The 12,592-nt window shown below is 50.9% G+C and overlaps 4 protein-coding genes across 4 annotated transcripts; 2 read left to right on the forward strand and 2 right to left on the reverse strand.

Annotated features, from left to right (window-relative positions):
• Positions 1-1,440: 1,440 nt before the first annotated feature.
• Positions 1,441-4,338, reverse strand: ACHE_60764A (Nrd1 complex RNA-binding subunit; the record flags this gene model as incomplete). The annotated part of the gene is made up of 8 exons (XM_043281974.1): positions 1,441-1,718; positions 1,780-1,984; positions 2,045-2,213; positions 2,265-2,298; positions 2,354-3,388; positions 3,524-3,626; positions 3,898-4,143; positions 4,219-4,338. 8 exons carry the CDS (start codon positions 4,336-4,338, stop codon positions 1,441-1,443), a joined length of 2,190 nt encoding a protein of 729 aa, XP_043139400.1.
• Positions 4,339-5,912: 1,574 nt separating this feature from the next.
• Positions 5,913-7,678, forward strand: cit1 (citrate (Si)-synthase CIT1; the record flags this gene model as incomplete). The annotated part of the gene is made up of 6 exons (XM_043281976.1): positions 5,913-6,029; positions 6,097-6,161; positions 6,251-6,335; positions 6,403-6,450; positions 6,514-7,431; positions 7,490-7,678. The coding sequence occupies 6 exons, from the start codon at positions 5,913-5,915 to the stop codon at positions 7,676-7,678; spliced, it is 1,422 nt and encodes a 473-aa protein (XP_043139401.1).
• A 1,117-nt stretch (positions 7,679-8,795) lies between these two features.
• Positions 8,796-10,143, forward strand: YHM2 (putative mitochondrial DNA replication protein (Yhm2); the record flags this gene model as incomplete). The annotated part of the gene is made up of 6 exons (XM_043281977.1): positions 8,796-8,874; positions 8,941-8,965; positions 9,029-9,047; positions 9,104-9,200; positions 9,298-9,970; positions 10,089-10,143. The coding sequence occupies 6 exons, from the start codon at positions 8,796-8,798 to the stop codon at positions 10,141-10,143; spliced, it is 948 nt and encodes a 315-aa protein (XP_043139402.1).
• An 818-nt stretch (positions 10,144-10,961) lies between these two features.
• QCR2 (ubiquinol--cytochrome-c reductase subunit 2) lies at positions 10,962-12,560 on the reverse strand (the record flags this gene model as incomplete). The annotated part of the gene is made up of 4 exons (XM_043281978.1): positions 10,962-11,057; positions 11,124-11,983; positions 12,056-12,230; positions 12,315-12,560. The coding sequence occupies 4 exons, from the start codon at positions 12,558-12,560 to the stop codon at positions 10,962-10,964; spliced, it is 1,377 nt and encodes a 458-aa protein (XP_043139403.1).
• Between the last annotated feature and the right edge of the window lie 32 nt (positions 12,561-12,592).

Genomic DNA, 12,592 nt, shown 5'->3' on the forward strand with positions numbered 1-12,592 from the left:
TGGGGATAATTAGAAGAACAGCAGCGAGTCCACTATATGCCTAGCTCTTCTTGATAGTGTCGTTAACGTTTTCGCCGTGGTAGATGGCGGTCCGATGGGGATGGTGGCAGTTGCTTCCGGTGGAGCTACACGGAAGCAAGGTGAGGAGGCATTCTGTAATTAGCATGTAGAGGGCACGATTGGTGAACGTTGAGAAGAACTTCGATGGGAGTCCAGATGAGATGATAACTCAGTGAAACGCGACGTATAAGAGAAGGCGGAAAGAGAGATGGGAGGGAGTTGAGCTGGGTGGGACCTTTACGGATTGACACGATCCCTTCTATGCACACTGTTCTTAGTATATAGCTTTCTCACACGCATCCACAATCTTCTCCACAACAGCCACTGCGTGCAGCACAACCCTGAGAAAGCCATGTGCAAACCAATTGGGTCTTGTCTGTTTACTTCAAAGGCTCTGCTAAACACCCCAGTTGGGTGCCTCATGGAGCAAAGTAACCAATCGCCGAATCGGTAAAATGCAGGAAATAGTAAGCCTTCATTTCATCTTCTAGACTCTGAGTTGGGTCAATTGGCTTCTGGTTTATGCGAATTATGCTAGGGCTAGTCTGATGGGTCTGTAAAGATCACTCATAATAATATATACCACTCTTATTAGCCTCTGTACACTACAATGTCGCATAGGGGCCAAGAAAGTTAGGATTCAACTGGGAATGCTTTGAAGCTACATGCATGGAGTCTAGGACTTTCCTTGTCTACTTCGCTTACAGACGAAAGAACGTTAAGTGGACAAATATAGCAATGGAATAAAACCATCAACTCATTACTTTTGGAAAGCTGAATATGTAGAACCAAAGAAGTGATGGAAATGGGAATAGAGATACATGCTAGGATGTTTAAACCGAACAAACAAGAAACGAAATTGCATCAATCAACCAGCCCAAAACAAAAACGGGGAAAACGCGATCGAAGAAATACACAATGGTAGAAGAAAAAAGCAGGTAAAAAGCCGACCACCCAGCCATGTAAAAGAAGAGAAGAAGTCAATAACAGAAGCCATAGAATGCGGAGGGAGCGATTGCGAAGCAAAATAAAGGTAGAAAAGAAGAGAAGACAAAAACACAAACAAAGCAAGGCCTGAATATGGAATGCCCGCATGCAGGACGTCAAAAACTCCGCGGAAAGGCGAAAGAGATTAAGCGGCGATACACTGGAAGAAGCCCGTCCTCATAAAGGATCAACGTACAAAAATAAAATGCCTTCGACAAGGAGTACAATCGTTCAAACGCCGAATGTCCAGTCCGGAGAAAGGAATTGTTGAGAAGAAAAAAAGACGAGGGTTTGTACAGCGAATTTGAGGGTGAAAGTCGTATCAACACACTAGCTGCGCGCTTCAGTGCATGGTCGTTTTGTTGCATTTGGTCATAACAAGCGTAAGGTATTTTAGCTGCCTTGACCAGGAGGTGGCGGCTGAGATCCTGCCTGTGCTCCGCCCATCATGAATCCCGGAGGGAACATGGGCATTCCTGGGAAGGAGAAGCCGAATCCAGGTACTGCTGGGGGAACACCAACGTTGTTCACATTGGCAGCGTCACGGTCACCCTGGCCGCCAGCTCCAGGGGGGTTCTCACGTTCTGGGCGGCGGAAGCGATCCTGCTGAGTGCGAGAAGAGACTGGTCCCCGCTTGCCTCCAGTGTCGGTTGCAATGCGTCTGCTGATGGCTATTATTGAGGGAATAACCTGATTAGCTAGTGACTCAATGAAAATTGAGAGGCGGCTTACCTTTGGACGAGACACCGGCACCAATTTCGATATCTGGCTCCTCGACGACCATGCCACTTTCCATGGGTCTGCCACCAGTTCCACCATACTCCGCAGTAAGCAGCCACTTGCGGTCCGCCTCTGTGAGTCTCTCGATCGGAATGACACTGACACCGGTCTGGTAGTCGCTGCAATCACGTGGACCGAATCCCACACCCCATCGGGTCTATAGAAACAGACGTCAGACATCGATCATAATTCAAACCGGGATGATGGCATGACTTACTCTAAGTTGCATGTCTCCAGATTTGTACGATTCCATTCCTTCACGAGCATTGACAGCGTCATTGCGGCAGATCATTTTGATAAAAGCGTGGCGCTTGTCGATATTGACAATGCAAGTCTGAACGATACCAAACTTGCCGAACAGCGAACGGAGATGCGCTTCGGATGAACTACAAGGTCGTCAGAGACGTGGTCATGTAATGAATAATTTTGAAACTTACGTGACACCACCGACAAAGAGAGTTCGGCTCAGTACTGACGCAAAAACTGTTAGCATAGAATACTCATAGATTCAGGATTGTAAACAAACCTTTCAGATTGCCTTGGCCAATGGAGTAGTCCCATTCGATCAACTTCGGGCCAGGGGGGGGAAGAGCTAGGTCTTTACGGGGAGATGGCGAGCGACGTCTGCGACCCGGAGGGCTTCGTTGACGGTAGTCCCGTCGACCACGCATGTCCCGGGGATCTCCACCTCTGCGACCCGGGGAGTCTCCATGGTATTCTCCATAGACAGGACTATCGCGTCTGCGAGGAGGGGACACGTCACGGCGCCTATCCCAGCCAGGGGAACGGGAACGACGACGATATTGGCCCGGGGGCGAGCGCATGTAGTCACGCTCACGAGGGTCAAGATCACGCGTTTGAGAGTCCGGACGACCGCCCCAAGCACCCAAGTTCTGACTTGACAATCCAGGGAATCCGGGGGCTTGTCCAGGCATGCCGCCCATGCCGGCAGAACTGGACAGAGAGAGGAGTTGCAGAGCAGTAGCCCATTGATCCTGGGGAATTCCTTGTGCCATCAACAGCTGCACAAGCTGGAGTTGTTGCTGAAGGGCATCTGGTGCCATAGCTGGCGTGGGTTGGGCAGGAACTGCAGCCGCCTGTGGCAGGAGTGCAGCAAGCGGGTTTTGCGGAGCAGTCATTGGGTTAGGTGTCTGAGACTGACTCTGAGGCTGAACCAACGCTGGATTCTGAGCCATGCCAGCCAGAGCTGCGAATGGATTCGCCGCCATAGTTCCCGCAGCAAAGGGGTTCACGTTAGGCTGCGCGGCTCCCTGTTGCGAGGCCTGGTCAACGGACGTAGTCACTGGCTGAGGAGCGGCGGCAGTCTGCGGTGTTAGAGCGGCAAGTGGGTTATTTGTTTGCGCTGGAACTGCCGGGGCTGCCGGAGCCGCAGTGTTTTGTTTGGCCATATCCGCCAGGGCTTTCAGAATACTAGAAGTATCCGGCGCCGACTGAGGTGCGGTCGCCGAAGCGGCACCATTGGAAGCTTGCTGCTGTTGAGGAGCACCATAAGGTATGTGATTTGGACCTGGAGATCCTTCTGGGGTAGTGGATTTAACATCTAAGGGGAAAACGTCAGATTCCGAGTTCATGATTAAGCGCTGGCTGTTTTATGTCCGCCGTCCCCAGCTTCCATTGGGGATGGCACACCAGGCCACCAAGAAAGAAACATTAGAAAAGAAAGAGGACGTCTTACTGTTCAGAGCGGGAGCATTTAGTTTCTCCTTGAAGTCGTTGATCATATGGGGTGGGAAAGTATTTCCACGCTCCCAGATGTCAACCAACTTCTTGATTTTTTCCTATAGCGAAGAACAATCAAATACGTAAGTTGGACTATTCGCCATAAACGACGGAGTGCAAGTTTAGACGAAGAAGATGAGAAGAAAGCCACGGTTTCTATGCAAAAGGGCAGGGGGGTATATAAGCGGGAGATACATCGGGCTGTTCTTATAAGCCATGCACGGGACTTGGGGGCAAGTCACCGTGCAATACCGGCCTTATGGATGATGCCCGCGAATGATAATGTGATAATTTGGTGGTTTTTCGCGTATATCTTCTAGTAGTGCGTACCTTTTGATCTTCAGGAGCATTGTTTATGATATCCGTCATCAAGACGGTGAGCAGTTCGGTCACTCTGTTAACGCCAGCAGCGAAGGTTCCATCTGGAGCAGCACTGCCGGCTGGCTGGCCTGCTCTGCGTGCTGCTTCTACCCACTGTCGAGTTACAGAGTCTACAACATAGAGTACGCCCAACTTGTGTGTCCCTGGTGCCTTCTTGAAATGGGTGTAGATCTTTTGGATGAGGACGGATTCGTTCTACCAGCGAGGAAACAGAAGTTAGCGCAAGCCATTCAAATCATACCGAAACAGTAACAAGAGTGATAAACGTACCTGAACGTTGGCGGTGCAAAGCGAGGTGATGCTGTTGATCTTCGAACCCGAGACACCTGGTGGCTTGAGAGCAAGCATTGATTGGAGGTAGTTCTCCAGCTCTGCTACTGCCGAAGACATGATGGGCTGAGTTGATATATAGAAAGTTGCTTTTGATTGAAGTCGTGTCGCGTCTACTGGGAAAACCAGTGCAGGTTGCTTAAAGAAATGGCCGGTAATAGAAAATCTTTTGCTTCTCTTTGTTTCCTTTTTTGCGACTCTCCACCAAGGTGCAAAAATGAAAACGAGTATCCTTTTAAACGGATTTTGGTGGCCGTGTCACTACAGGCTTCACGAGCGTATACTTGGCGATGAGACAGGGCCTTCCGCCTACAGCTGGAACAAAGCCCGAGCGACAAGTGTCCAGGGCTTGTTTTCTTTCGAGTATGAGTACAGGAGTACGTCCTAAATCTGAGTGAATATATCAAAGAGGACAAGAAAAGAGATTGAAAGAGATGGGTTTACGACCCGTTGATGATGGGAAAGTGGTGTAGGAGTTGTTGAGGTTGACAGAAGGGAGGAGAGAAAATGAAAGGGAGTTTTGGGTGAAAAACTGCAGGCTCACTAAGTCTGAAGCTAGACCAGAATAGGAATGTTATGGCCTGAGGTATTATTATTTTTTTTTGTGGTTTTGGTAAATCATGTGACTTTTCACGTGGCTCTTATGCGCAACTAAGTTACTCCGCTCTCTCGTTCAATTAGCCATTTTCCCCGGTGAATCGAATGCGGCAATCTTCTATGGAGTTCGGAGTCCGGAAAGCACTCGGAGTACCCTAGCATTCGCCTGGAACGTCAATTTTGTGTACTTGTATAATAATAGCTACGTGCTGAATCATGAGATTCGGTTATTGTACTCTGTCCAAGCACTGCACAAATTCCGCTGAATACCGGGGAGAAGCAAAAAAAAAAAAAACTAGTGTTATCAGACGCTGCATCTGCATGTGACCATTTCTGTGATAGTGGTAAGTGCTTGTATCACCATACGGAACGTGCTAAGAACCTCTTAACTCTACATAACCCATCGGGGGAGCCTCGGATGACGGCACAATGGATGCATTATTTGGTGCCGACGTCACCGGCCCCATGAGGTCATGTCTCTATGGAGTAATCCCGGAGGACTTAACCGTAATAAAAGCATGAAAGATGAAGCACGGAGCTGCGGATGACATTGAGTACTCGGTATGCTACAAAGGTGCATAGAGTTATTATCAGATGGAGTTACGGGGGAAGATCAATTGCTCTGTGGGTTATGTCTCCTTCATCTTCCCCGAAGACCGGAATGTAGCGAAATTCGGAAGACAGCCTGTCTTGTAAGATCAATACCAATTCCGTCACCATCTCGCCGAAACGGGTTTCTGGAGATTCTCGGGAGACCGGCTGCGTTGGGGCTAGCGTTACCATACCGTACCCTCATGCAGCCCATTGCCTAGCTTTGTTGCCGGGAGTTACCGTACTGTGTGTGTACCGGTAGTATCGTTACGGTCAGATGGAAAAAACATGGGCCACAGCCAAAGAGGAAGAGCTCCGACTCTTTTTTCCACCTGGGTTGACCTCCCTGATATTATTTCTCTTTCTTCTCTCTTTTTCTTCTTCTTCTCTTCCTCTTCTCCATCCTTGGTTATACTACTTCCACTCCACCCACCCCTAGTTTCACAATGGCTTCCGCTCTCAAGCTCGGAACCTCTACTCTGCGTTCCTCCATTGCCGCTAAGCCGGCTGTACAGTCCGCTGCCTTCAACGGTCTGCGCGCCTACTCGACCGGCAAGGCTAAGGTACGCTGCTTGATTTGGTGTCTTCTTTTTGAAACTTCAATAGCTAATTGGCATTCTTGCATCATAGTCCCTCAAGGAGACCTTTGCCGACAAGCTCCCCGGTGAGCTTGAGAAGGTCAAGAAGCTCAGGAAGTGCGCATCCACCCCACCTCCCCCTCGTGGAAGGTTCCCTATCACCATTCTCAAGACAATTTGTTAACCACATGCTTTGAATCTTATAGGGAGCATGGCAACAAGGTCATTGGCGAGGTCACCCTTGACCAGGCCTACGGTGGTGCCCGTGGTATCAAGTCCCTCGTGTGGGAGGTGTGTTCTCAACGTGACGTGATAATTTTGGCATGATCGACACTGGCTAATACACTGCGTCCTAAAGGGTTCTGTCCTAGACTCTGAGGAGGGTATCCGTTTCCGTGGCAAGACCGTAAGTACCCAATGGGTCCCTTCTGATTCAACTGTGCGATGACATGCTCACGAAAGATTTCAGATCCCCGAGTGCCAGGAACTCCTGCCCAAGGCCCCCGGTGGCCAGGAGCCTCTCCCAGAGGGTCTCTTCTGGCTCCTCTTGACCGGTGAGGTCCCATCTGAGCAGCAAGTCCGTGACCTGTCTGCCGAGTGGGCTGCTCGCTCCGACCTCCCCAAGTTCCTCGAGGAGCTCATCGACCGCTGCCCCAGCACCCTCCACCCCATGGCCCAGTTCTCTCTGGCCGTCACTGCCCTTGAGCACGAGTCTGCTTTCGCCAAGGCCTACGCTAAGGGTATCAACAAGAAGGACTACTGGAACTACACCTTCGAGGACTCGATGGACCTCATCGCCAAGCTGCCCACCATCGCCGCCAAGATCTACCGCAACGTCTTCAAGGACGGCAAGGTTGCCCCCATCCAGAAGGACAAGGACTACTCCTTCAACTTGGCCAACCAGCTTGGCTTTGGCAACAACAGCGACTTCGTTGAACTCATGCGTCTGTACCTGACCATCCACTCCGACCACGAGGGTGGTAACGTGTCCGCCCACACTACCCACCTTGTCGGTAGTGCTCTGAGCTCCCCCATGCTCTCTCTCGCCGCCGGTCTCAACGGTCTTGCTGGTCCTCTCCACGGATTGGCTAACCAGGAGGTTCTCAACTGGCTCACCAAGATGAAGCAGTCCGTCGGCAGCGACCTCAGCGACCAGTCCATCAAGGACTACTTGTGGTCCACCCTCAACTCCGGCCAGGTCGTTCCCGGATACGGCCACGCCGTGCTCCGTAAGACTGACCCCCGTTACGTCTCTCAGCGCGAGTTTGCCCTCCGCAAGCTGCCTGATGATCCCATGTTCAAGCTGGTCAGCCAGGTCTACAAGATCGCTCCTGGCGTTCTGACCGAGCACGGCAAGACCAAGAATCCCTTCCCCAACGTCGACGCTGTAAGTTTACTTGGGCCAGTCCTAGCACAAATTACAGGTATACTAACGCTGCCTTTAGCACTCTGGTGTCCTCCTGCAGTACTACGGCCTGACTGAGGCCAACTACTACACCGTCCTCTTCGGTGTCTCCCGTGCTCTGGGTGTCCTTCCTCAGCTGATCATTGACCGTGGTCTCGGTGCCCCCATCGAGCGCCCCAAGTCTTTCAGCACTGAGGCTTTCGCCAAGCTCGTCGGTGCTCAGCTGTAAACACCCTACTCTTCTTTTCCATTTTTGTTGACGTGAAATGACCCTGGGGAGGAAATTTTTTCGGGACATGAAACGAGTCAGAACACTTTGTATTATCTCATATTATCTCATACCTTTATGTGTTTTATTTTTTTGGTCTAGATTGGGACGCGCGGAGTGTTGGGGGTTTGTTCGATATTATTGTATGATAGGACTTGGTTCGAGCGGGCCTTGTAACAAGCACTTCCACGTCAACTTCTCCTGAGCGATCTTTTATTTTTATCGTAAGAAGGCCCAGTTTAATGGGCCATTCTTGAATGTACCCCGTAGTTTCCGGACCATACGGAACACTCCGAAGGCAATAAGCTATGACACTAAAAAGCACTGAGCTGTAGAGCACAATAATGAAATGGCGGACAGCTCAACTGTTGGGAGCATCTCGGGTGAATCCGGTGCTCAACCACAGCACAGTACGAAGACTACTTCGTACTTCGTAGCACGGAATGCTCCGTAGTACATCTGTCCTCTATCTCCGTGCAGAGTACGGAGTGTATGCAGTACAAGGTGATTGTACTCCATGGTCTAAAGGGTATAGAAATATCACCGTCTATAACAAAATCAATCACTACGTAGTCCATAGCCGTCTACTATACGGCTAATGATCTTTTTCCCTGTCGGCAACGGACAAGTACTTGTATATCTCCCAATCGGGCATCATTTCACCGCCGAGCCCAAAGCGGTCTAGCGCTGCACGGTGACCCAATCTCGAGTATGATTTGGCGTTGGACATGGGGTGGCCTGTGATTCCTGCCTCAGGCCAACAATCCGTCAGGTCAATTCCCGTGATTGCTCCGGTTACCTGGTCTGTCTTGTTTCCTCTTATATATTCCTCTTCCCCCGGTCTTTCTTTGAATTCCGCTCTTCGCTTTCTGACTATTGTCCGTCTTCTTCCTAATCGGTTCGAATTCCTCCGATTTCGACTCGGAACTACCCCATCTTTCGGTTCTCTCTCGGCTGAATCCCTACTTGTCGCATTTCCCCGCGGCCAATCCTTCGACTTTTCGTGATCCCTTAAGGCGACGCATCCCCATAACTTCCCTTGGTCAGGGCCCCTTTCAGTGCTCCCCAAGGCCAGAGAATGTCTACTGCTACTGCTCAAGCGCCCGCTCCGGGCCGTAAGCTCGAGAAGAAGCCTATCAAGTTCAGCAACCTGCTGCGTACGTGCTACTGTTTACACCCTGCTGTCCAATGACATGGTCGTTCTAACCATGCTTCCCGTACAGTTGGCGCAGGATTGAACATGTTCGAGTAAGTAGATCTTCGGTGTGCTTTAAACTTTCTCTCTTTACAGTTGCTGACTTGGATGGTTAGGGTCACATCGTTGGGACAGGTAACTGCTCATTCCTCTGCAGAGAATATCGACTCCTTTACTAACACATCCGTCAGCCGCTGGAAGTGATCAAGACGACCATGGCTGCGAATCGCGGCGACAGCTTTGCAGGTGCCATGGCTCGGATATGGGGTCGTGGCGGGATCCTCGGTTGTAAGTGCTCAAGCCCCCCCTTTTGCCCGTGCTCCACTGTCGGATGTGGGGAGGTGCTTTGGGTTTTGATGCTCACATGTGAGATCCAAACCTACAGACTATCAAGGTCTCATTCCGTGGGCCTGGATTGAGGCCTCTACTAAAGGCGCTGTCCTTCTCTTCGTCGCGTCGGAGGCAGAGTTCGGTGCCAAGGTGCTCGGTGCCCCCGACTTCCTCGCCGGTATAGCCGGAGGTATGACCGGTGGTGTTGCCCAGGCCTACGCTACCATGGGTTTCTGTACCTGCATGAAGACGGTCGAGATCACCAAGCACAAGATGGCTGCTTCGGGTGTGAAGCCCCCCAGCACCTTCGCAACCTTCATGGATATCTATCGTAAGGAGGGTATCCGGGGTATCAACCGTGGTGTCAACGCGGTTGCTATCCGTCAAACTACCAACTGGGGCTCCCGATTCGGTCTCTCCCGTCTGGCTGAAACTGCTATCCGTAAGGTCACTGGCAAGGACGACAGCCAGAAGCTTTCCGCGATTGAAAAGGTTCTGGCGTCCGGTCTGGGTGGTGGTCTCTCCGCCTGGAACCAGCCGATTGAAGTCATTCGGGTTGAGATGCAAAGCAAGAAGGATGACCCTAACCGACCGAAGAACTTGACTGTTGGCAAGGCTTTCAAGTATATCTATGATACCAATGGTGTTAAGGGTCTCTACCGTGGCGTGACGCCTCGTATTGGCCTGGGTATCTGGCAGACCGTTTGCATGGTGGCTCTTGGTGACATGTAAGTCCTGCATTCTCCATTTTTTTTACTCTACCCATTTCCCCGCGATCTTCACATGTGTTTCATGAGGAGCGAATATCGGACTAACTGGTGGGTCTCCGTTACCCCGAAATAACAGGGCCAAAGAGACAGTCGAAAAACTGACGGGCGAGCAAGTCACTGCTAAGCACTAAAGAGAGGGGTTGAGATACCCTTCTGCTATGCACATGGTCTGGTGATGGTCGTCATTGGTCATCAACCTTTCGGACGGACAGTGGAAGCATATCCAATTTCTGTATACTGAGAAGTCTGCATTACTCGAGATATACTGTACTTTTAGGGGACAACATCCTTGGTCATGAAACAGCGATGTATACCTATGGTATAGAATAGTACAGCATTCACATAGAAGGCATTCGATTTGACATTCTCTGATATAGCTGTTTTCTGATGGACTAGACATTTCATTATGATATATTATCTCAGGCCAATAAATGTTCCGAGCACCTGCATTGACAGCATACATTCTTTCATGCAGAATGCCTTGCTTGGTACCTACCTATTCTGTCCAGATAAATCCATCGAGTAAAACCCCGTGCCCATACGAAGTACTTACTCTAAACACATCAATTGTGATATTCCAGAATTATTGTAATGACCATTCCGATAGAATTCTAGGCAATGTAGAGATGGAGTATCATCATAGCTTATTGGAGGATATCCCCAAGGAGTATGTGCTGCTCATCTACCACCCCCGAAAAATGATATACATAACCATAACCCAAACCAATACATCTACATTTCATTTGAAAAAGTCTAATAAAGCATAAGATACAATTGTATTACAGTCACAAGAAAAAAATGAAAAAAAAAAAAAAAACTACAACCATGTCAACATGACACACAAAGGAAATATCTGCGGGGATTGATCTAGACACATGGTAATTGGTGGGTGTATGGGTGGTTTTTTTTTTTCAATCAAGCCAAGTCTAGCACGTATGGTATACAGATTTTAAACAGTCAGGCCCAGGTCCGCGGCGTACGGGAGCTGGAAGAGGTCGCCAACAGCGACGACGGAGGCCTTGCCGGAGAGGAAGGACTTGGCGAGCTGTGAGAGTGGTCAGTCATTAATTCATATTATTCATTAAAGAGAAAGAAAAGGGAGAGGACGTACATCCTTAACCTGCTGCTCAGTAACGTTGTCGATGCTCTGGGCGATCTCGTTGATCTGGTAGGGCTTGCCGCCGTTGATCAGGGCGGAGCCAGAGGCCTCAAGACCAGTCTCGAGGGTCTGGACAGACTCGAGAGCACGGAACTTGGCAAGAGCAGCGGCCTTCTTGATCTCCTCGCCGGCAACCTCACCAGCGGCAACCTTCTTGATAGCCTCAACGACATTCTTGCTGGCAGTGGCGACCTGGCCGACGTTTCCGGAGAGCCCAACGGTGAAGAGACCAGCATCAGAGTAGGCGTGGCTCTTGGTGGAGACACGGAGCTGAGAGAAACCCTGGGTGGCCTGGGACAAGAGCGAGAAGCCAGGGGTCCACTTGATGGTCGACTCACCACCAAGGAGGGAAGCGAGGACGGCAACCTCGGGCTTGTAGCCAGAGGTGCCGAAGGCGCTGGAGCCGGGGAAGCCGATCACGACAGCATTTTCGGATTTGTGGGAGATGCGTTGCTCACCGCCGTAGTACTTCGAGGCACCCTTGTCCTGGACCTTGTACTGGCCAGAGGTGCCAGTGGTCGGGAGCTCCTGGAAGAACTGACCAGCCCACCTAGAGAGCTCCGAGGAGTTGGGGCCGCTACCGACGAGAGCAATGTTGGACTTGGAGTAGGCGTCCTTGGCGAACTCGGATAGAGCCTCGACGGAGAGGTACTTCTCAAACGGGACGGAGGTGTTAGGGGTGATGTTGTCACCGAGACCGCGGTGGAAAGCCAAGCCGTGGGCGGCATCGATACCAAGGTACTCAGCGTCAGCAGTGATAGCCTGCTGTCTGAGCTTGACGAGGTTGGCGACGAGCTCATCCAATTCCCAGGCTGATATAATGAGTTAGACCTTTTTTCCGCTGTATGTTCCCCACCAATATCAACCGCTGCGCCCCTACTCACCTGCGAACTTTGATTGGGAAGCAACTTCCGCCAACAGCTCCGTGAAGTATGGGAGGTCGTTCGAAAGGAACTTCGTCGTGAGGACGACGTTCTCACGCGAATGTGACGAGGAAAAGGCACCGCCCAGCAGCTCAACCTCCCGAGTGATCCGCAATGCTGACCGCTTCAGTGTAGACTATCAATTGAGGGTAATTGTTAGTTCAGCCATTCCCAGCCATATATAAATGCTGAACACCGCCATTGGAATCTCGAGACCTACCTGGAAAGCGAACCGGTCAAGGGCCTCGGAGAAACCAGGGAAGGGCTGGTAGCGGGAGCCAGCCTTGGAAACCAACGCCAGGGTGCTTGTAGGACCGGTGACCTCCCGGTTGGCAATCTTCACACCAGCAGCATCCGAGACCTCGTACTGAAGACCAGGGTTGCTGGCAGAGGCCATGCCACGACGGCTGGTGACCTGGAGCGCACGGGGCGCATTTCGGCTAAGAGTAGACCGCGACAGCATCATCGCATGTGCCGGATAGAAAGCGGGGGAGGAAA

This window comes from Aspergillus chevalieri, chromosome 6 (genome assembly GCF_016861735.1).
Source record: "Aspergillus chevalieri M1 DNA, chromosome 6, nearly complete sequence".
In the NCBI taxonomy this organism is placed as follows: domain Eukaryota; kingdom Fungi; phylum Ascomycota; class Eurotiomycetes; order Eurotiales; family Aspergillaceae; genus Aspergillus; species Aspergillus chevalieri.